This window comes from Diorhabda sublineata, chromosome 7, assembly GCF_026230105.1.
Source record: "Diorhabda sublineata isolate icDioSubl1.1 chromosome 7, icDioSubl1.1, whole genome shotgun sequence".
In the NCBI taxonomy this organism is placed as follows: Eukaryota; Metazoa; Arthropoda; class Insecta; order Coleoptera; family Chrysomelidae; genus Diorhabda; species Diorhabda sublineata.
The window spans coordinates 25,867,319-25,892,128 of record NC_079480.1 but is presented as its reverse complement, the minus strand read 5'-3'; the positions used below and the strand labels follow the sequence as shown (position 1 = coordinate 25,892,128).

The following is a 24,810-nucleotide window of genomic DNA, read 5'->3' as shown; positions in this document are numbered from 1 at the left end:
TTTCCTGGACATGTTGAATACATTTTTTCACTTATCAGGTATAATTCTCTGAATAGATTAGTGAAAAATATTTTTAACGTCATAAAATTTAGATTAACTCAATGGGATTGAGCTCACAATGGTAGAGCGGTTCAGTTCTACTTATTTTTATGCTCTATGTCAAATTCTAAAAACTTTGCCTTAACCTTAGTTTCATCAAAATCGATAGTCTTAGGAATAAGCCGTTCTTGAATACCTGCTTTCCTTGTTGCCATTATTGGAATTTTTTCCAGTTTTCTCGTGTGATACGAAGCATTGTCTAATGCGACAACACAATTTGACTACACACATACATAAACAAACAGGTGACACTAAATCAAAGTTCGTAAAATAGATTTTTAAAATACCACCTATCTGATGGCATCTTAGCCCGGTGGAAAGTCCATCCAAGAATGCGAGCTTTGAGAATTGTACGGAAGAGTTCATCCAAACTTTATCCTCAGTACGTCCAGCGTTTCATCCAGGTGATGACTTTTTCTATTTTCTTCACGACGTTTCTTAATTTTTCCACGGTATTCTCACCTCCAAACAATTATTTTTGCTTTTTCTAATAATAAACTGTTCCTCGCGTAATTTGCAAAATCAGCGAAAGATTCTCGATCGCACACAAGTGGAATTTTTTATTTTTTCAATGAATAAAGTGCTAAAATTCCTCAATTTCTTCGAAAAACTTCAACCACTCAAAAAATTTTCTAGCACTGACCAATTAATGAGACCAAATGACCTTTAATGACCAATTTCTGAACTTTCAGATGGTATAATTGGTCGATCGAAATAGTCAAACTTATTTTTAAATTTATAAAATGAGCTCAATCTGTACTGTTTGATTAATGTCTGGTGAATTTGTTGGCCAATTCATTCTTTGGATACCTCCTTCCTCTAAGATGTTTTGTACTATTTCCGTGCGATGTGGTCTGGCATATTCATACAATAAGTGGTGTACGGCGACCATACATACACATCACGGATACGCCATGATAGGGAACAACATCTCTGGTGAAATTGAGTCGTTTCTGTATACCCGGGTCTCTTCAAACCCTTCCGGCAGACTATCACTGTAGAAACCAAATCGGAACTTGTAGGAACGTTACGCCATCGTTGTAAAACTTAATCCCTGTGCACTTGAGCCCATTGGAGACGGGTAGAAGTGGAAGTGGAAGCACCCTTTAAAGTCTTCTTGCCCTTAAATTCGATGAATATAATTTCGTTCTAATAGTACTTCTCGAAACTGCCCTTCGGTATGTTAGCAAAAAGTGACTTCGAACGATCGTTACCGTTATAAATCGGTTTCTTCGGATGAAATTAGCTATGTAACGGTCTTTCCTCTCTGATTTAACTCGGAGCGACCTGTGATCGGTCTTCGCGCAACGCTACCGGTTTCCTGGAAAAGGGCCACTATCCGCCTCACAAACAAAATTTAAATGAACTCGCTGTCAAGTCGAATCGTTAAATCTGATTAATTTTACAAAAATTCATATATTTAAGAAGGAAATAATTTTTGTTGCTATATTTTTATGATAAGGTGCTAAAGGCAAACATAAAATTTTACAACGTGACCTAACCAAAGACTTTTGGAGATGCTTGTAGTTTAACTTCACCTACAATTATTTGTTCTATTTAACTTCGAAATTGGTATGCTTTATTAGCCTGATTGCTTAAATCAATCAAACAAAAATGCTGTTCATTTTGGTAATTATACACTTTCACGGTCACCTGGTTTTTTGGCTCTAGAAAATCAAAAAATGGATGGATTTTAATGATCTTGGTCTCAAAATGTTCCATTTTACGGCGGATTTATAAAAAAATTAGAAAATTAAAATAAAATAAATATTTTTTACAGTTTCATGACTTTAAATACAAAAAAATGACTTTCTACGAAGGATTACTTCGTAGCTGTTTCTGACGTCGTGGAATCAAGTTCGTATATTTTTTTTCGCAATTTACATAAAAAAATGAATATTTTGAAAAAAAAAGTTTTTCTACTATTTAAGGTTTGAAACTATTAAAAACCGCAAATTCAGCCACTACCCCCGATTTTTCATAAATTCGTCGTAAAATGGAACATTTTGAGTCAAAAATTTTAAAATTTATCTATTTTTCGATTTTTAATGGTCCAAAAACTATTAACATTGAAGAATATAGTACGAAACTATTCACGAAAATTGATTGTTTTTCATCGATTTCATTTTAAGCTATAAAAACTGAAAAAATCATTCTTTTTGGATTTTTTTTTAAATTATTTATTAATTTATGTAGAATACAAAAAAAAATATAAGAACTTTATCTGATAATGAGATAATTTTTTGTAAAGGATTATTTTGCAAAACCGTTTTTTTTACGATTTAAAACAGTAAAACTATGAGAAATTTTCATTCCAGCTATTTCTACTAATTTTTTTTATAAAACCGCCGTAAAATGGAACATTTTGAGACCAAGATCATTAAAATCCATCCATTTTTCGATTTTCTAGAGCCAAAAAACCAGGTGACCGTGAAAGTGGATAATTACCTTCATTTTTATTTCTAAATATTTTTTCAAAAATTTGTATCCTCCTAGTCGTGCGTTTGAGTTTGGAATTTTTTTTGTAATATGTGTATAATATGTGAACTTACACGAGTTTTGAGAATTTTCCATCACTTCTCGAAATGTATAAATTAATAAATTTGATTATCTGTCATTCCAAAAATCCCACATTAACTGAAGTAATTTTTTCCTCATAAATTAAAACGATTCCCGATTATTATTATTAGCGAAAAAACTCAGAAGCTATACTTTCTGTAATGAAACGTATCTTTCTTCATTAAACCTGAATATTTTACAAACTGGTTTTGAAATTCAATAAGAATAAACAATATTATTGACACTTCATCCGTAGAAAAATAAAAGTATTCATTAGACCGTTTTGTTCGAGTAAAAACAGTTTTTTTTGTGGCGATTCGTGATAATAATACAAAAAACGTGAATCAATGTCTACTATTTCAGTGTTACATGTGGAATCGTATAAAATTACAGAAATATTGCGGTCCGTTATGAACAGGTAAGTAGATTTGTCCTTGCAAACTTCATTTCGTTCGTTTAAATGTTACTCGTCACAATTTGTAATTTGTTTATTAAATTTTACTGTGAAATCAACTAGAAACGTGTAATATCTTTAATAATTTATATCTTAACCGAAATCCCATATCAAGATCTACTCGTACTATCAGTTAATTAGTAAGAAAGTTTGATGAAACTGGTTCATTAAAAGATTTATCCAAATCAGGGCGCAGAAAAACTGCATCAACTGAAAACAAATCTTTAGATGTTTGTGTCCTGTTAGATGACAATCCACACTTGAGTACTAGACAAATATCCAGGGTTATTAATATTTCGCAAACAAAATTTTACGCATTAATAAATTCCATACATACAAAGTAACGTTGGTTCAAGAGTTGTCAGATGACGATTTTGATAGACGTGAAGAGTTTGCAGACCTAATAATGGAAAAATGAACGATCCAAATTTTTTTAGTAATGTTATGTTTTGCAATGGGGCCATTTCATGTATTAATGGAAACGAAAATCTGCATAATTGTAGATACTGGTCAATTCATGCAATTTTGATGTCGTTTCCATTGATTTCTGACACGGTGTATCGTCTAGATAAAACTACACTTCCTTTTTGTTCAAACGGGGTCGTTTCTTCTCGATTTTGTTCATCAACACTATGTAATAGTTCATGATTTTTCTCTTTTCAAGGTATTTAATTAATATTATACCATTTACATCCCAAAACACTGCTAGCGTAACCCCGTCAGCGGACATTTGCCTCTTTCAACGCTTTGGAGTCGGTTCATTGTCACATATCCATGCGAACATTCAGGTTTATTGGATTTGAACAGCTTCTAAACATTATACAAAATGTTTAGCTCGCACGACACCCGAAGGTTGAAAAAGCTTTCCTATACACATATGTTCATTCAGGATGTCCAATATGTTCCTTTGATATCTTCTGGGTCTTAGCCATCCGTACTTCACGATTACCCGAAATTATTTCATGAAGTTTTTTATGTATTCGTCGGAAATAGCACAATTATTGTTCAAGGAATGTAACTCCTATTCAAACTTAGACATTAGGTATACAGTTCAATTACTCATCTATATATATAAAAGAAAGTCGTGTTAGCTACTCCACTTATAACTCAAGAACGGCTGAACCGATTTAGCTGAAAATTGGCAGGGAGGTAGTTTAGAGCCAGGAGAGGGACATAGGATACTTTTTATCCCATTCGACAGCATTCCCGTGTGACTTGACATGAAATTTATCCCGTTCGACAGCATTCCCGTGTGACTTGACATGAAACGTCAGTCACTATAAAACGTGGTATAACAAAAAAGAATCAGATTCAGAATAACAAAACGCAAATGACAGATATGTAATTGACGTATAATGACAGATATGTAATGACGTATGGATAACAATTTGATATTTGTAAGAAATCAATAATAAAACTATTTCTATTAAATAAATAATTAACAATTATAATGTTCCATAAGTCTGGAACAGATGGCGTCTTAAGCTAATTTCTTAATCCAACCTTAATGCAAGCAAGAAGCAAGAAGACTCGACGTGCACGTGTTGAAAGAGCTAATGAATCAGTCGAACAGAGAGCAGAAAGAAATGCAGATCAAAGAATTCGCACAGTTTAAATTCGTGGACGAGAACACCGTGATAATCGTCGACAAGAAAATTCATTGAGAACCAGGGTGGCACGTCATCAACACATAGATTCTTATATAGAACAAACCCGAGAAAATCATCGAACCAACCGCGCAGTAACACGTGGATCATTTGTTCGTCATTTAATTATGAACCAAACATCAATCACTCGGTTGATTCCAAAGTTACTATTGGTGCGATGGACAAAATATGCAATTTTTGTCAGGCGTTAACATTTCGCAACGAAGCACCCGGCATGTGTTGCGCATCAGGAAAAGATGTATTGTCGCCACTCCGTACTCCACCTATACCTTTGAAATCCGTTCTTTCTGCATTTCGAATGAATCAAAATTATTTTTGCGTAAGACACGAAGTTCTTGCTTCCAAATGACGTCGTTTGTAGCATCCAAAGTTTGTGATTTGTCATCAAATGGTCGTAATTTTGACAACAATCAAAATTCGAGGCCAGGTATATCATAAAAATGGATCATTGATGCCAATAACAAATGAAGATCCAAAATTTCTGCAGATCTAAATTATGGGCAATTGTGACGAACGTGTAACAACTCGATGCCAGTATAATTTCATTGAACAAGCAGAAGAGAGAGAGCAATTGTATTGTCATTAGAATTATTTCAAATCAAATCACTCAGCCACAGCAATGCGTGGTCGGGTCTACTAGTTCTATATAAAAATTATCAAACTGCTTCGTTATTGTCGCCTACCGATGAAGCTTCTTACCAAAAGGCGCCGAATGAAACAGCAGCTTTAATGGATGTACAAGCGCTCCACGCTAAAAATATTTTTATATTACAAATTGACAGCAAGTAGTGACAGAATTCTCGACAGTTTATCGTGAAATATTATTTTACTAATCAGAAGAAAATGAAGCAAATTTAGTGCAAATGTCTCTGAGTGAAATTATTCTAAACATATGATATACAATGCAGTCCATCCGCATGGAATAAATTCAATTCTAGCGTTGTTATGTACTATGTTGTAAATTTTGATAATGTCTCTATCACAAAACTTTACGAAGAATGAAGATAATAATGTCGCATAATGTTAAAAATGTATTTTTCAAAGTCATTTGCGATTGAATTAAATGTTTAAAATGACATTCATTTCTTGACAATAACTGAGGATTTTGGAATACTCATAAAACAATTTGTATGATCTATTTTGAATGGTTTATTAAAGAGGTTTCAGCGCGAAATATCGCAAAATAAGATATACATCTTTTGATAGAGTACAGTATAACGAATCTTAGTTTTTAAAACGAAGCCCTAGCTAAAGAGAAATAAACTACTTACTAAAGTATTCATGTTAGATGCAGATGGCTGTTCTCCCCCTCTACGCTCCTTTCCCATTGCTACTCTATTTCTCAAATAATTGTGCCAATCCAGAATGTATTGTCTCTCAGCATTAGTTAGAATAAGTTCTTTAAAATCAGGTCCACATGTAACCCCACCTCCACATCTCTAAAAATTGATATCTTAGATGAATATACTGATAAATAAAAATTATAAACCTAGAACATTCAGCTTAAGATTCTGCATATTCAAAAATCGACAAATAATTATATCTTAGGTCAAGACTTAAGCAGGATAAATGGTTGATGTGATTTGGATCCATGAAAGTTATAGATTATCTAACATTATCTTCCATAGTGTTTGATGGAACTTAACATGGCTCCACTTCTTTCTGAAGATACCTCTGGAGTTATCAAGTTGACTATAATGGAATCCAAATCAAAAGATTTACTAACATATCCAGTAACCTCCAATACTATAACGTCAAGAGTAGGCATTAGACTCTTTCTTAAAATATTAACACTGTCTTTCTCACTCGACTATTTTGTATCTACATACAATAGCGAGATTCGTCTTTAAAAAGGAACTCTACGGCAGGAAAAAAGACCAAGACCATAGTTTTTTTGTCGGTTAAAGGTCAATAACATCTAGACATTTGGCTTTGTGATCCAAGTCTTCTTGGGCGTGCGAATTATGCTCAACTTTAATTGAGGTATTAAAACGAATCACTACGACTACAAATGCAGCCATAAATTCAGCAGATAAGTCTCTTGATTTCATGGCTGTTCACTTTTTCGGGTAATTTATATGATATATAAGGGGTTTTCCAAAAAGGACCTGACAAATTTTTTCCAAAATAAAATGAAAACCATTTGAGATATTTCAAAAGCTTCGGGTTACGCAATAAATTAAAAGAAATTGTGAAAATCGAAAAATTTGAATATCGAGCCATCATCAAGTATTTAAAAGGGTTAAGAGCTAAGCAGATTTACGAAGATATGCTTAATACCCTTAATGATCAATATCCTTCGTATGCGACCGTGAAAAATTGGACTGCAAGCTTCAAAAGAGATAAATTTTCCATGAAGATGATGAGCGATCGGGAAAGCTGGTTTTTGTGTCAGTCCCCGAAAATATCGATGCAGTTCATGACATGATTTTATCAGACCGTCGAAATGGGCTAAAACGGATATCTGAAGGACTGAATATTTCACACGAACGCATTAATCATATAGTTCACGTCAATTTGGACATGAGAAAAATTGCTGCAAAATGGATTCCCAAATGTTGAATGTTGACCAAAAGCGCGCAAGGGTAAAAGCATCGCGTTCGATCTGTGCTCGATTTGAACATGATGTAGACTTCTTAAACCGAATTATTACTATGGATAAGTCTTGGGTATATTTCTACGATCCAAAAACAAAGCAACAATCGATGGGATGGTGACACTCTCGTTCTCCAAGACCTAAGAAGTTTCGTGACCAAAAATCTGCTGGAAAAGCTCTTGCTTCAGTTTTTGGGATTGCCATGCAGTAATCATGATTGATTTTTTGGATAAGGGTAGAACAATAACTGGATACTACTATTCGACATTACTGACCACTCTACGGGAGAAAATTAAAGAGAATAGAAGCGGAAAGCTATCCAAACGTGTTTTGTTTTTGCAGGACAACACCCCTGCACACAAATCTCATGTTGCCATGCAAAAATTCGTGATTTAGTGTTTGAAATACTAGAACACCCCCCTTATTCACCAGATTTGGCTCCATCCGACTATCATCTCGTTCCCCAACCGAAGAAAAGTTTAAAAGGTCGTATATTTTCTTCCAACGAGGAGGTAATAAAAGCTGATAGAACACATAGATACTTTTAAAATAGCTAATCATTTATATTTAACTATAATCGACGCATTCTCTCGTTACGGTCAGGCATATACAATGTCAAGTGTGAATGGAACCTCAGATGTTGATAACATTAAATTATGTTATTCATCACGGTTTACCTTACAAAATTACAGCTGATTGTGGTTCAGAGTTTAAGAATAACGACCATCAAGATTTTTACAAATTACACAAAATTGAACTACATTTACGACATCTAAAAATTGTAATTCTAATTCACATGTGGAACGATTCCATTCTAGTTTAATCGAACATTTTAGATGTTTAAGAAAAACTAATAAAAATTTAACATCTGATCAATTAATTAAACACTCAATATTGGCATATAATAACTCCATTCATTCAGTAACACAATTTACATCATTCGAGATTATTAAAGGCCACATAAATAATACTGATCCTTTTGATTTAGATGACCATTTAATAAAATCAAATTATATTCAGAATCATAAAGAAACATCAAAATTATTATACGAAAAAAATAAAGATGGAAACTTTGATGTTGATGATGAAATAATAATCAATAAAAGAAATGAAAATAGAAATTATCTTCCTTCCTACGCAAACCAAGATATAGCTTATATTAAGACAAAATTCAGAGATAAAAAATTACCAAAATTCAAAAAGGCAGAAACTGTAGAAGACTCTGGTATATTGCTAGAAACAGATAAAGGAACTTATCATAAAAATATAATTGGAAAACTTAAAACTAGAACTAAAACCAAAAATTTGTTACAGAAAGATGAAACTGGCAACGATACTAATAATACTACTTATTTACAAAAAGACTAAAACGGAAGACATAAAAATTACAAATGTAAATAATTTATTATTACCTATCAATTTGGGAACAAGTAACTTTATTTATACGAAATATACATTCATATATTATATAGATTTAGAATATATTCAAAGACAGATAATTTAAAACAATATTATTATAGTTTAAAAAATAGTCTATCACAAGCAAACGCCACAAATCCTATTTCGTATCATAATTTAGCTGAAAAATATATGAGAAGAACAGAAATTTTGATTGATACTTTAGATAAAAAATCAGAAAATATTTATCCACATTCAAGATTAAAAAGAGGTTTAATAAATGCAGTAGGAAAATTAGATAAATGGCTTTTTGAAACTTTAGATTCGGACGATGAAGAAAGTTTTACAACAAAATCAAAAACAAATAATTCAGGTCAAGTTAATTTGCAAATATCATTCACAAAAAAATTTATTGATCATTATAATAAGTCGATTGCGACTTTATGGAATAATCAAAAGAAACTTAATGATAAGTTAGAGAAATTTCATATTTCGATAGAAAATAAAATAATAACTTTGAATAATTTTATAACATTTTATAGTACAATTCCACGGATTAATCTGGACTATCAGAATTTAATTACATTGATTGATTGATATTGGAAACGCGATAACATTTTCCAAATTAAACACAATTCATAGTTCTGTTATGTCGAGTCAAATAATTTTAGAGATGATGAAATATTTAACCACTATTTGTAAAGAGAAATAATAATAAAAAATTATTTTTGCTACCCATGTTCCAATCCTGAAACCCAAAATTTACGAATTTTTCCCTTTATATCCTATAATCTAAAATCATACAATATTTATCCCTCCTCAACCTTACTTGGCCAGAAATCAAGAAGAAGTTAATTTTATTAAAGAAGAATGTCCAGAATTAGAAGAAAAATATTATTGCAAAGAAACATTTAAGTTGAAAGACAATTGTACCATAGAATTGTTAAATGGACGCTCTCCTGAAAATTGTGTTGTTAGTGATATAAATCTTCAAGAAACTATATTAGATTAAGTGACGAAAATTCCAGAAGATTCTTTAAATAAAACGCAATAGGATCAAATATCATAAACACTTTGTCTACATTCATTTTATTATAAATACGAATGTTGGAAATAACTTTTTAATGAATTTAGTTCATTCAATGAATTACATTAATTCGCTGGTGAAATTAATTTAGTTCATTCAACTCTATAAAATTATTTTGAGTTTAATAAATTTTTTAAAAACATATTTTCGACCATCGAAAATATAATTTGTCATATGAATTTCTAATATTATTGTTTATTAACCTAATAACGCAATTTTTTTAATTTTTCTGTTAGTTTTTTTTGTATCTAGCTGTAGATTATGAAATGAACACTGATATTTCTCGTTAGAATAAGCAATATTTAATTACTTTTAGCCAGATTATATAAGCAATGTAAAAAGAAATAATCAAAATTAAAAAAATCTGTTATTAGTAGTAACTTACCAGTGCTTCCCTCATACAAATGGTATTCATGTATACCTCCTTGTGTCCTGGACAAGAATATCGACAGAATTCATTTTCAATGGCAATAACCGAAATCACAGTTAACAAATAAAATATGGATACAATCTGCACTGACATAGTTATCAAGCAACATGTAGGTACATCAATCTAATGATTTCAAGAATTAATAAATAATTGGTTGAAGAATTCTTATAAATGATAATAGAAACTGTACATCACTTCCGCGATTAACGATAAGATCGTGATGTTATTTCAAAAATTAATATAGGTAAGATCCAACTCGATCGTGGGATAATATGCAATACACGTACTAAAAACTAGAAGCCAGGAAAACTGTTCTTATTTCAATATTTTCAACTTTTAATAATCTGGGAATTGAATATAAACGATATAATGATGAGATTAATTATAGCTATTCCGACAATAATACTACTACAAAAGGTAATCAATTATTTTAAAGAAAAAAACTGAATAAACTAATTGGTTGTAATGGTTCAAAGTACAAATGATTCGTCAGTATTTTAATCAGAATCTGCTGTTGATACGGAATAATGACATACACTTTGCTAAGATAACTATATCTTATTCAACTTTGTTTTCAAAGAATGTGTCTCATAAGTGGTCGAATAGAGTTATGTAAACAACTCCTTACTCTACTGACAGATGATCGTTTATTAGACACATTGTTACTTGGGATGGAAAATGGATTCATACAAACAACTTGACTATGGAATACCAATAGTTAGAAAGAAGACAATCACCAAAATCCGTCGTGAAGAGATGTCGATTCGAGCGCAAAGTTTTGTTGTGGGTCTGGCATGGCCCCCACATTTGATTGCGGGCCCTGCAACCGGAATCAGGCTCGCCCCCCCTCCCTTTATGTTCGCGTGCTACCGGTATGCTATGTTTCAAAAATTAAATACTAATGTTTTAACCCTTCACAAATTTTATTCAAAATTATAATAAAAAATAATCAAGGCTATCAGTTCAATCTAAAAACCAAACTTTATTGGTAAAATTGTTGCAAACATAAAATAAATCATTTACTTTTATTCTACTGAAAGTAAATTTCCATTTTGAGATAGATTTCCCTCATTGACGAAAATTAAATTTCAAATTTGATCATGGCTTTCCTAGCTATCATTTCTCTAAAATCATTGATGACATCAGAAAAGTTAACAGTTTTGACCAATTCACTCTCAATTGCCAACATTGCCAGATGATTCTGATGAGTTTGGCCAGTTGTGCTTCGTTGCCAACTTTTCTGTGAATTCAACAATCTACTAAAAGACTTCTTAGCCGTTGAAACTGTAACTGGGATAGTACGAAAAAGTCTTATGCTGTGCATAGCTCTAAAAAAATGGGCTGGAGGTTTTTCTCCTATATTGAGTTAAGATGCTTCCACAAGTCCTTTTCTGACTGGAAAACTCACAATGCATTCTTCATATGAATAGTTTCTAAAATATGGTGTCTAGAGCAGCAAAATCGGATGGGTAATATGCAGCTTCATTTCTTCGTTGTCTAGATCTATGAGTACTGGAGCAAACAGGTTACAAATTCCTCCACAGCTAACAAATCTGGTTTTCAAATCAGCCATGATGAAATCCAAAACAGGGAAAACAAATCCTATGAAGCTTATTGCTGAAGCTGCTCGTATTTTCATCCCTAGATTTTCTTTTGATCGAGAGTTCTGATATAATTCCAACTGCCACTTGATTTGCTTCCTTAAGGATGGTTTCCCATCTTAGGGCCTGCAATTCAGTTAACAAATCTTTAATCAGTTGAGTTTCTGTGTTTAATGGAATTCTTTTCCTTTGTATGATCTCATTTCTTTGATCAATGGTGGCCCACAGCTTGTGCCAAAACGATGATGTCAGGAGGCCTTTAAAAGACCTGGCGGGAAAAGTAACAGTAACTAGCTAGTGTGCATCTAATTAAATAGTAATTAACCTGGAATCTAGAATTTACATTAAATTACGAAACTTGACATTGTCATAATTATATATTTGAATTTTGATCTAAGATTCACGGTAAAATATTCTGTAATAAATGTGAGAAATTTAATTATAAGAGGGCCCTGTGGCCAGAGCAGCACCAGCCCCATCCTTGTGGGGGCCATGAGGTCTGGTGGAATTATGGAAATTTAGTGTTCTTCGAAATAATTCCAGAGGGACTTCATAAGAGGTCTTATACTCATAAGAAATATGAGAAATTTTGAGAGCGCGCAACAGTTTATAGTGGCGAAATTGAGAGTTCAGATAATATACTTTCAGCAGAGACTGTACGAGCTCCCAAATTCAGGTGCGTCTGTTTTGGCAGTTGTAGAAATGTTAATGGGCAGTCCATTGCACTTAGACATCAGTGACGTCATGTTTTAACTGAATTTTACTCAGTAAAACTAAAACTCATTAAAACTAAAAATTAATAGTTCAATTAAAAATTTCATGCGCCAGAATGTTTATAATTTATTAAATTTGTTCATGTATCAATATTTACTAATTTACTTTAATGACAGAAAGATCTCGCTGATCGTTGTGTTAAAACCTTAGAATACGATAGACTAAATTTCAATTATAATTATACGTTCTTTTTGTATGAGTATTTAGAAACATTGTGAACTTATTCACTCTTTCTAATAATTACTGATAGGTCTCCACAAAACCTGCTTTCAAATGTTTGACCTTAATTTTTATAATTTGAATACTTTGAAATTTCTCTAATAGATTGCTGTACAAGAAACAGAATTCAATCAAAAGACTTAGCATGGATAATCCGACCAACATCTTTTAAAAAAGATTGGAATAGTTCAAAACGTTAATTTTTATTTGTTACTCTCTGATTTTTTGTCAAGAGAGACCCAAAATCATGGCGATTCATCACGAAAAACATATAAAAAGATCTAAGAAGTAAAAAATTGAACAAAACCACCTTTTTCATGATATCTACTCATATAAATCCCTGTTGTTTTTATCTTTTATAGACATACTATTCACAAATACTGAGCCATATTTATTTTAATCGTTTTTGATATCGCAGAAGAATTTAAACGTTTCTAGAAAACGATTAATTTCAATTTACAACACGCATGTAATACCTTGAAAGTGAAATTATTATTAATGAATTATCGGCATTCCAACACTTTGCATTATGATTAAAATATGATTGTAGTAAATACTGACTTTCGAACCATTTTGGATTCTAAATGATACGTTTAAATCCATTATTAGGATTAATAGTAAAACATTATACTGATTAAACTCGAACAAAGGATATTAATATAACCAGTATATGGATCTCGTACATTTTTTGCTTACAAATTATCAGTTTATAATAAAATAATGTATAAACCGTATTCATATATTAATAAACATAAAAGAAGAACAGATATTACAAAGACAAAGATGGATCATTCTTAGGGAAAAAACAGAAAAACTGAACAAGTGGAGAAAATATTTCAATGAATTTCTTATTGATGAAACAGAACGAAGAAAATGAATTTAAAGAGGAGATAGTGAATGAACCAGTCTCGATAGAAGACACTTTAGGCAATATTTCATTTGTTGGTTAAGTTTTCTATGGTTTCATGGCTTTTTCTTGATATCCTCATCAATTATCTTTAAAGTCTATAGAGTTTGCATCAATCTCCATTGATTTTCATCAGATTTTTTTACATGTCAGGTTGTCTGCGTTTATCCTGGCATTTTTTTGATTTTCTCATCAATTTCCATCAATCTCAATTGATTTTTATCGATTTTCATCAGATTTTTCTCCTGTTAGGTGATCTGCGGTTTTAATGGCTTTTCCTTTATTTTTTTATGAATTTTTATCAACCTTCAATGATTTTCATCAGATTTTCATTTGCTTGTAAAGTTTCTACGTTTTTCATGGCTTCTTCTTGATTTTCTCATCAATTTTCATCAACCTCCATTGATTTTCATCGATTTTCATCAGTCTTTGATCAGATTTTCATTTGCTTCTTAAGTTTTCTGCGGTTTTCATGGCCTTTTTTGATTTTCTCATCAATTTTCATCAATCTCCATTGATTTTCATCAATTTTCATCGGTTTTCATCGATTTGCATTGATTTTCATCAGTCTTTGATCAGATTTTCATTTGCTTGTTAAGTTTTCTGCGGTTTTCATGGCCTTTTTTGATTTTCTCATCAATTTCCATCAACCTCCATTGATTTTCATCAGATTTTCATTTGCTTGTTAAGTTTTCTGCTGTTTTCATGGCTTTTTTCGATTTTATCATCAATTTTCATCAATCTCCATTGATTTTCATCAATTTTCATCGGTTTTCATCGATTTGCATTGATTTTCATCAGTCTTTGATCAGATTTTTATTTGCTTGTTAAGTTTTCTGCGGTTTCCATGGCCTTTTTTGATTTTCTCATCAATTTCCATCAATCTCCATTGATTTTCATCAGATTTTCATTTGCTTGTTAAGTTTTCTGCGGTTTTCATGGCCTTTTTTGATTTTCTCATCAATTTCCATCAACCTCCATTGATTTTCATCAATTTTCATCGGTTTTCATCGATTTGCATTGATTTTCATCAGTCTTTGATCAGATTTTTATTTCCTTGTTAAGTTTTCTGCGGTTTTCATGGCCTTTTTTGATTTTCTCATCAATTTCCATCAATCTCCATTGATTTTCATCAAATTTTCATTTGCTTGTTAAGTTTTCTGCTGTTTTCATGGTCTTTTTTCGATTTTATCATCAATTTTCACCAATCTCCATTGATTTTCATCAATTTTCATCAGATTTTCATCGATTTGCATTGATTTTCATAAGATTCTCATTTTTTGTTAAGTTTTCTGCGATTTTCATGGCTTTTCCTTGATTTCATCATCAATTTTCATCAATCTCAATTGATTTTCATCGATTTTCATTGATTTGCATTTTTTGTCACGTTTTCTGCGATTTTCATGGCTTTTCCTTGATTTTCTCATCAATTTTCATCGACCTCCTTCGATTTTTATAGATTTCCTCTGTAAGTTTATCGGTTCACACAGAATTTTTGTAATCATATTTCATAACTTGGCTCACTTTTATTTCAATGTTTAAAACTTATTTTTTTAGTGAAATAGAATGTTCCAAAACTTCAAAATCAAACTTAAAAATTCTCTCTCAACAACTAAGTAACATTCACCACAAAAATAGGCCTCAAATATTTTTTCACGTTTATTTTTGATCGCTTGTCGCATAGTAAACGTTCCTAGTTTCTAATTTTATTATCTTGATAAAAAATGCTGGTGAATAGTCGCATTTTTTATTTTCACAGAGATGTTACCTCAAAGTAATATTGACTTTGATGAGATCGCAGAAGAACTTGGAGAATTAGGTAGATATCAAATATTTATTTATATTTTGATATGTTTGCCGGTGTTATTTGGAGCTGCCAACAGTCTAAGTTACGTATTTACAGCGGGAATTCCTGAATACAGGTTAGTGACATTAATAAACTGTCTAACGCAAATGATTATGTCTATTTTCAGATTTATGAAAGAACTTAATCTATTGAACAAGGTTTATAGATATATATCGTGCGTTACTTTATATTTGTACAGAATTTATTTATTTTACGAAAACTCGATAATAATTAGAAGATGATTTGACATTATTATAAAATGATAAAATGAGAGAACCTCAGGCGGAGTTTTGAAGTATGCACTGTCATATGGACATGGTTAGTTCTGTTCGTTTGCGTCTGCAAACTAACTCGGTGTTCATCAGCCACGCCTGACTCTATAGAGTCAGGTCAACAACCTTTCTTCTATGCTCCAAGGTGTTTAAGTTTCTAGTCAACTTTGGGTCGCCTATAAGACGAATTGCTCTCTCCTGCTCTTGAGTCGAGCATCCTTAGGTTATGCTTTGAAACCGAGCTCCAAATTAGCGGGTAATACTCCAAAAATAAACGAATCTGGGCCTTGTAGAGAATTAGAAGCTGTTGCGAAATATATAGCTTTTTGTGAAGCTGTTTAGGTCACGTAACTATGCCAGGACATATTGCTACCCACCCTCAAAACCCTAAAAACGAATTTGCGGTGATGTTGATATTTTATGTTCGGATAGGACCAAATCCTGGACTGTAGTGCCAGCCTTCTTTGTAGAAACAGCAGCCTGAGTCTTTGTTGCATTGAACTTATCAATTGATGACAATTGAGTTTCTTCTTCTAACTCATAAAGAAGATTTAATTGAATGTAGTCCGGTCAAATTAGACAGAAAAATAAGAGTGAAGCTACATAAATTCCCATCAAGCTGAAAACTAGTAAAATTGTTTAGAATACAATTTTTTTTCGCGATTATCAACAAAACGGTGAGTTTTATAATAAAAATTCTTTGGACAAAAATTGTAGATCATAGAATTATTTACAAAAAACGTATCAATACTTTTTCTTATGGCTATAATGATTGCACGAGAAATACCAAAGCTGCATACCAACATCGTCGAACTGTAGCAACATCTTCGTGAACTGATAATTTGTTTGATGAACTTATAAACACTCACAACAAGTTGTGGTTCATTTCAATATTTACTGCTGCAAATATATTGGTGAAACCATTAAATACAACTTTTACAACTTTTTGAATCATTATATCTCAGAAACAGTGGCTTGTAGGAAAAAAAGTATCGATACGTTTTTTGTAGATAATTTTATGTTCTACAAATTTTGTCAATTTTGTCAAAATTTTTTCCACACACGGAAATGATGGGGAACATTCAAATTCTATGTTTAATTGTATTTTAAACAATTTTACTGATTTTCGGCTTGATGGCAATTTATGTAACTTCGAATGTCTAAATTGATCGGATTAATGATCCAGGCATGGTTACGCTGCCCTTCTAACCTTACTCGCCTGTGCAACTTTCATAAATTCCACGTATAAACGGACACCTATTTCACAACATCTAAGAGGTCAAGGAAATAATGAGAAGAGCCGTCGGCCATTTTTACAAATGATCACAAGAAATTTTCTCTAAAGATGCAAGCACTGGTGGGAAAAATATATGAAAAGGAAATTATTTTAAAAGAAATAATGTTGTTATGTGAAAGAATTTGAAATTAAATATTTGTTTTGGGAAATAATTCCTTCCTATAATAAAAAAACAAGCATTGTTTTTAGTGGCGCTTTGGACAGCTTCCCATTTAATTTGGTCCGGGGGTGATAACTTTTAGTACTATTTCTATAGCATCTTGCGGACGGTTTTTGTTAATAATCAACTCACCAGACAATCCACGAGTTGTTAGGCGCCGCGCCGATTGACATTGACGAAGGTACGAATGGTGACGGAAGCTTCTTCACGCGTATCGTCTTCTACACATTCAAATTCCTCTTTGTATCGCTTAACTTATTTAAACGTACTTGCTTTTCACATATATTAACTGCAATTTGTTAATTTTTTCCCTAGTTTCACTAAGAATTTAATCTCAACGAGCTCTTTGTAATATAAGGAACTCAATATCAACTCCAGGCTAGAAATAAAACTGAAAGCTAGGGCATTTTTACTACAAAGATGTGCCACTTTCCAATTTATAACTAAATTCTCGGAAGTTGATAACCACGTCATATGATGGTGGAAATCTCACCAAAATCCGTTATCTAGTTACGAAATAGTTAGGACGCGGGGATAAAAAACGACTTTATCCAAATTAAAATAATATTTCAGATGTCTTATACCAGAATGCGAAACAGCTGATTCAGCAATATACGATGCACCGTGGGCAAAGTGGGCTATACCTCACGGTTCCAGTGACAACCAGGTGATAGGGGTTAAAAGTGACATATGCTCAAGATACCAACCAAAAGAGAATGCTAGTAATTGCTCTCCAGACTCGTATACAAATACAATCATACATTGTTCTGAGTGGGTCTTCAGCACTGTCGAAAGGACCATAGTTAATGACGTAAGTCTTAACATACAAAATGTTCAAAAAATACGTTGGATTGTTTTATCAAAAACAAAGTAAAGAGGTAACATAAAAATTAAAGTAGTAGTAGTAAAAGTGCTCTACGCATTGCTAAGGGCAAATCTATGACTTAACATTTTCTTCCACAATGGTGCTCATCTGATCTGGTATGGTCATTTAAATATGAGAATATGTTCAGGCAGAATCGAAGAAAAAAATTATCTTGGCGACCTTGATGTTTATCTTATGCTTTTTTGAGGCCAGCTGAGTCATCAATTTTCTATCAACATCTATGTCATATGCAGAGAATCTGCGTTAATGTCATCTCGCAGTTACTTACTTCATTAAACTCTTGAATAGTCGATCACATGTTCTAAATACAAGTTTGTCTACATTTTAATTTCATCCTGAGGACCGTTCCTTGACTTATTTTCACAATTAAATAGTTTCGAAGTACTATTTTATCATAAAAAGATATTCTTGGCCAAGTTACAGACAATGAATACGGTGCTAAGAGTGGTTCTTTTCACTGATTCTGTTAGTTCATATAATTCGTTAATCATCATTTTATCAGTGACTGAATGGAAGCCTCACATCTTCGCTTGCCCTGACTGTTCGACCGATCATTGATTTATTTCCCACTAAAGGAAGTAGCTAAGTTGTTGATTTCTTGACGCATTGCCTCGAAGAAGAAAGTAGTTTACAAGGTTGAACTTCACATGACAAAAGTATGTCAATTAATATATCTTTATAGTGTTGACTACTTTTAAAGTTTTGCTCATGCCGTCAACAACATTGACGTTCGTAGCTCTATCGACTCAACTTACGTTTAAAATAAAAACGCTTCCAAACGTTTGAGTGTATTTACTCTATTATATAAATTGTATTTGGAAAATGAATAATTATTTTTCAGTGGAATCTCACTTGTATTGAGAATCAATGGAAAGTATCATTAGTTGGATCATCGCATTTCACAGGAATCATTGTAGGATCCTTTGTTAGCGGAGTGCTTGCAGATCGGTAAGATCAAAAAATTTATGCAAACATTCACTGATATTATATTGTTGTACAATTTTAATAGATGTATTCATCCCCATCATCATCATTCAGCCTTATCTCGTCCAATGTTGGTCATAGCTCTCCTCCAAATGCTTCCAGTTTTCTCTGCTCTCAGCGGTTATTACCCAATAGGTGTATAGCGAGCATTTTTAAATATTTCTTGCTCTCAGTATTTTTGATAGCAGTCCTACTGCTCTGTTTACTTTCAGAATTCTCTCATCTATCTCATTTTCTTCTAGGCTTTTAGATGATATGGTTACATCTACATAATCAAATAATCAACTTTCTCAAAGTTGTATTCTTTTCCAATTTCTATCCATTTCGTATTTTTGGTTTCATCTGTGACATTATATATATAACGTTTTTCTTCATCGACAAACTTACTAAAAACCTTCAGTCTTCGTTATTGTTAGTAACATGATATCAACTACATATGCAATGCATTCTGATTTATAACTAAGTTGGAATTTTTGGAACCGTTGGTGATATTCATACTGAATACACTGCCTAAACTACCACTACACCAACATTCACAATTACACTGTCTGACGCGCGTTTCGATAACCAAGTATTCGTCTTCAGAGACTGGAGGTAAACTGTTCAGTTTCTGATTTATGGTCAAAGATGGAGTCTGTTATTTGTATGTTATCTTGTCTAAATACTATTTCTAATATAATATTAAATAGATTAGTAGAGACAGAAGTTTCTTGTATCTTGTATTCTTTTCGGGATTTCTACTTTTTTTCATATAGTTTCTTTTTGTGTATCGAGTCATAAACCTTTTTAAAATCAATGAAAAGAAAAATTAGCTTCATATTATACGTATCTGTTGTTTTCTTAAGTATATTTCTTTGATTCTAGTTATGGTAGGAAAGGGGTATTCGTTTGTTGCATTTTCCTTATGACCGCCGCGGGTGTACTGCAAATTCTGTCTTCCGATTATTGGATTTTCGTGTTTCTCATTTTCCTAAATTCCGTTGGAACTGCCGGAGTGTATCCATTAGCATTCATCATAGGTGAGTTTGAATAATATTTAAAGGGAGTTACGGAGAAGTTGACGTTAACTTTTTTACATTAGTGGTATTGAAAAAATAAACTTTTAGTAGTAGTATGCACATTGCTTTTAAAATCAGCTATGAATTAATTTTATCTCAAATCTGAAATTTGAAATGCTAAATCAAATAGTTTTAACGTGCTGGAGATCGGTGGTTTCCAAATTTTTAGGAATCAAAATATTGAGATCAATAGGGGTGGGCATATCTAAATTTGATTGTCATTCACCAGCTCATTGTATACTTCAAAGTTGTGACAAAGATTTTGAAAGATACTATGACTTGTTCACTTCTAAATAATTAAATATTATTCATTATGCGATTCGGGGTGAGATAGCAAGCCAAATGCAAATACCAAAATGATTCTCTCAGTACAAATTTGATCATTTTGATCTGTCATATGGAATAGTAAAGACAGAAGTGGAAGCAAATACATGTCAGACAATCCAGAAATACACACAAACTTAACCAACCTTGATCGACCATCAAAGAACATTTGCAGCAGATTGAAATGATAAGCAGTGCAGGTGTGTTGGTCCCACATCTCCGAAGAGGACAAAACTAACCAATCCATCTCATACCATGTATTCCTCAACGTACAGAACTGTTTTTCATGACTGAAAACAATAAATGGGTCCTATATGGATATCCAAACAAAATTAGGTTCTGAGGACTATGATTGTTCAAGACCAATGAAAAATCTGTTACTTGGAGCCGCAACTTCAGCGCAACAAACAACCAGATAAGCATTATATTATAATACAAGAGGCAGATCTGTACGAACATGGAGAGGATCTATCGAGGCAGAACTGCAGTAGATGAATTAAACATGGAAAGAAACTACCAAAATAAACGAAAACGGTAGGCAAGAAATGGAGAGCCTTCGTCAACAAAATTGGACTCTATTAAGCATGAGGATAGTAGCTTTATCGTTTTACCAAAGACGCTGAAACACCACCCCATTACTCGCGAAAACGCGAAAGGCAGTAGCCCTCTCCAAAAAGCCACCACAAATTACTGCGAAGCCGGATTTATACCTCAAAAGATGGCTTCTGAGTATTTGATGGAATACAGACAGAATCGTTCATTTTGAACTGTTGAAACCATATCAGATTTCTATTGTTAATAATAATAAAATCAATCTTCAATCAGAAAGTATCAACAGAAATGGCCTCACCCAACATGCTAACTAAAATATCTTCTTAGTGGCTGAAAATTTGGATGTCCTCTCGAAATAATTTACTCAAAAACCAATTGATTTTTTTTCGATTTGACATTGATGATTTACGAACTAAGAAAAATGTAATTTGATTGTTTTGAATACGAAACCAAAAATCCATCCTGATGCTTGATTGCATGGAAGTGAAAACTACCAACTATTCCATCAATTTTTATGAATGAAGGGGTAGTTTTTCTGAGAAATAAGGAACCGGAACTCTTTTCTTTGGCGTATGAATTTTTTATTGGTTTTCTCGAATTAAAAAGCTCGAGCAGATTATCAAAAATGATTCACCATTTTCAAGTAGTACCCAAAACATTTTCCCGCTGGTCCTTTCAGCTCACAGTGATTTCTGGTCTTTAACGGCCGGTCTAATTCGTTCAAATTTAAATAAATAAGTTGAATTTAGTTTCCGTTCCCTTATTTTGTTTCCAATTATTTCCACAGGAGTTGAAATGGTTGGTAAAAACAAAAGGGAAGTCACCGGAATCGTATTGAATTATTTCTATGCTATTGGAGAAGCAATTATTGCCCCAATTGCATATTATATACGAGATTGGACACATCTCCAGTTGATAGTTTCGGCTCCCGCCATTATATTTATGGTGTATTATTGGTAAGTTCTATATGAAACAAATCCCAAAATCTTATTAAATTTTTTTAGGATTATTCCGGAATCGGTTAGATGGCTTTTGGCAAAACGACGTATGGAAAAAGCTAAACAAATTATACTAAAAGTCGCTAAATATAATAAGGTCACTCTTTCTGAGAATACTATGGAGTGCTTAAAACAATCAATTACATTTACGGTAAGTTTGGCATTATGCATAAATATTGCAAAACTACAGGTTTCTGCGATAAAAGTATTTTCATTCTGTTAAATTTATAAATAGTTGGTGTCGGGGGAAAAGGAAAAGGAATATTGCATGCTAATGTCTGTCATTTTATCAAAATTCTCGTTTCGACCCCAATTACTACATTCGCGAGCTCCAAGTGCACTGATTTTATGCGCACATGGACCAGTATAAACTTCGAACACCGATATAGATTGCGGTCAATAAGATCTAATATCCTGTATACTCATTACCTTGCAATAAATTATAGTTTTCTAAATAAAAAGAATTATTTAAATTAACATGAAAGATGTCATTATTTAAAATTCAAAGTGTCTTAAAAGAAAGTTCACCTGTAGATTGCTTATTGCATAAACGGAGGGCTGCGGGACGTATATCAATCGGAAGCCTGGCTTTTGGAAATTTAGTCACTTTGGAGCGTTTCTACGGAGCGGACCGATGTTATCCTATTCCTTAGAGGAGTTCCTTTTCTATAGATTTGTCCTTAAAGTTTTATCATACACATGTTTAATAGGAGGGGCGAATTTCAACAACTCCATCAAAGATTTTCGTTGTCACAGTTGTGCCTGTTGGATGTAAGACTATTCTACATTTTTCAGATATAGTGCCTCTAAATTATTTCAAAAGCCATTACTAAAGCGATGAATTAATTGTTTTTTCTTCATAAAACTGATTGAAGATTGATATTTTTCAGGAGGGAAACGAACCAAATAAGTCAACTAAAATATACCCAGTAGTGAAAGACATGCTATTATCGAAAAAAATGATGATTCGTTTCTTAATAGTTTATTTCATATGGGCCGTTAACGCCTTCATCTTTTATGGTCTATCAATAAATTCTACAAGCTTGGGCGGAAATAAATACATAAATTTCGCCTTGGTTAGTCTCGTAGAAATACCAGGATATACAATAGCTTGGGTGTGCATAAAAAAACTGGGAAGAAGGATCTCGCTTGTAGGTTCTCTTTTACTCTGTGGTGTTACGTGCACTTTAACTATTTTTGTGCAGAGTACCAACTTCGAATGGGCTGTTATTTTGTTATTTTTGACTGGAAAATTTGGAATAACGGCAGCTTTTGGCATATCGTATGTATATACAGCTGAAATGCTACCTACGGTTATTAGAAGTGGAGGAGTAGGATCTGCGTCAACTGTTTCGAGATTTGGAGCTCTTCTAGCACCGTTTGTTCCTTTATTGGTAAGTATATTCCGTCTTCACTCCAATAGATAGAACTTCTCATCTGAGTATGAGGTTGATAATCCTATATATATATATTTAGGTTTCATGTTTCTATATAATTGTAAAATCGAACTCAAAGAAGAAACAAATTTATATAGGAACCAAGACTCTATTAGTGTTTATTTCACTATTTGCTATATACGTGTTTTTAAAAGTTATTGCCGGTTTTTAGATTGGAATTAAAGACGAAATATTTTGAAACGAATTGAATAATCTCTAAGGTTTTCATGTTGGGAGGAAATCGGAAATTTCACTTTGAAAATTTCTCTTTGAATTGCATATTTATATTAAAAAAGTTATTCTACATTTTCACATGGTTAACTAAGAGCTTCTAAGCGAGTAAGATGTTGAATAGTTTCGTAATTTCAAAATAATTTTTATCATTTTTATATTTCAAGGAATTATTTATTTTTAGGGCTTATATTTTGATCCTCTTCCGATGATTGTTTTTGGAGTTGCTGGAATAGCTGCTGGTTTAATGGCACTCAAATTACCTGAAACGTTTGGTTTAAAATTACCTGAAACATCTGAGGAGGCTAAACTGTTGTAACTCAGAATCTTATTGATAAATATTTACTGTCAAGTTAGTTTTAAATTTATAATTGACAATTTAATTTATTATCATTTTTGTATATTCGCCAATAACATCAGCTCTCTATGTAGAAAGGACGGTAGAGCTGGTTCCTCCAATTTTGACCAGCCTTTATGGACTAGGGCAACACAAAGGACTGTTAAGGAACTCTGCGACTAGGACCGGTTAGATCCTCCCCATTTATAGTATTAATACAATCACTTTTAGAACATCGATCTTTCTCCTTACTGCTTTTGGTTAGAGTTGTTAGTCTAGCTGGTATTTTCCACGGATGAAATTTTCTCAAGTATTCTGTCTATACACACTTACGTACTGATCAAACCATTATATCTTAACGGTATATTCGATAAAACCTGAGCTAATTCTGAATTATATAAACCAGTTTCATCCGCACATTGTTCTTTGATAAAACAATACAGAATGTCCATAAAAGCCGACACAGAGCAGAGCCGTATAAAGGAGCCCAAAATATTCCACATTTTTTCAGATGTGTATTATTTTTTTAATTTTAAATAAAAACTTACTTACTTTATATTGAAGTTACTATACATATATCTGTTACGTGTTTAGGGATATTAATAAATAAATAAGTAGTCAGGATTTTCTTTCACGTA

General features: G+C 32.5%; 2 protein-coding genes across 3 annotated transcripts in view; one reads left to right on the top strand and one right to left on the bottom strand.

Annotated features, from left to right (window-relative positions):
• Positions 1–11,132, bottom strand: part of LOC130446708 (venom allergen 5-like) — a 26,159-nt gene extending 15,027 nt beyond the window's left edge. The window contains exons 1-2 of the mRNA XM_056783102.1: positions 10,246–11,132; positions 6,051–6,218 (exon numbers count right to left, since the gene is read on the bottom strand). Of these exons, the coding sequence (XP_056639080.1) occupies positions 6,051–6,218; positions 10,246–10,383 (306 nt within the window). The 5' untranslated portion in view covers positions 10,384–11,132. The remainder of the gene's footprint in view (positions 1–6,050; positions 6,219–10,245) is intronic.
• LOC130446707 (organic cation transporter protein) overlaps positions 1–24,810 on the top strand; it is a 25,468-nt gene extending 658 nt beyond the window's left edge. The window contains exons 1-9 of one of the 2 annotated variants that reach the window (XM_056783101.1): positions 2,877–3,076; positions 15,551–15,713; positions 17,940–18,177; positions 19,094–19,200; positions 20,101–20,255; positions 21,958–22,126; positions 22,175–22,319; positions 23,059–23,562; positions 24,020–24,810. In XM_056783101.1, the coding sequence (XP_056639079.1) occupies positions 15,553–15,713; positions 17,940–18,177; positions 19,094–19,200; positions 20,101–20,255; positions 21,958–22,126; positions 22,175–22,319; positions 23,059–23,562; positions 24,020–24,154 (1,614 nt within the window). In that variant the 5' untranslated portion in view covers positions 2,877–3,076; positions 15,551–15,552 and the 3' untranslated portion in view covers positions 24,155–24,810. Of the gene's footprint in view, positions 1–2,876; positions 3,077–15,550; positions 15,714–17,939; positions 18,178–19,093; positions 19,201–20,100; positions 20,256–21,957; positions 22,127–22,174; positions 22,320–23,058; positions 23,563–24,019 lie in introns of those variants that run through there. The other variant, XM_056783099.1, reaches the window with a different exon arrangement.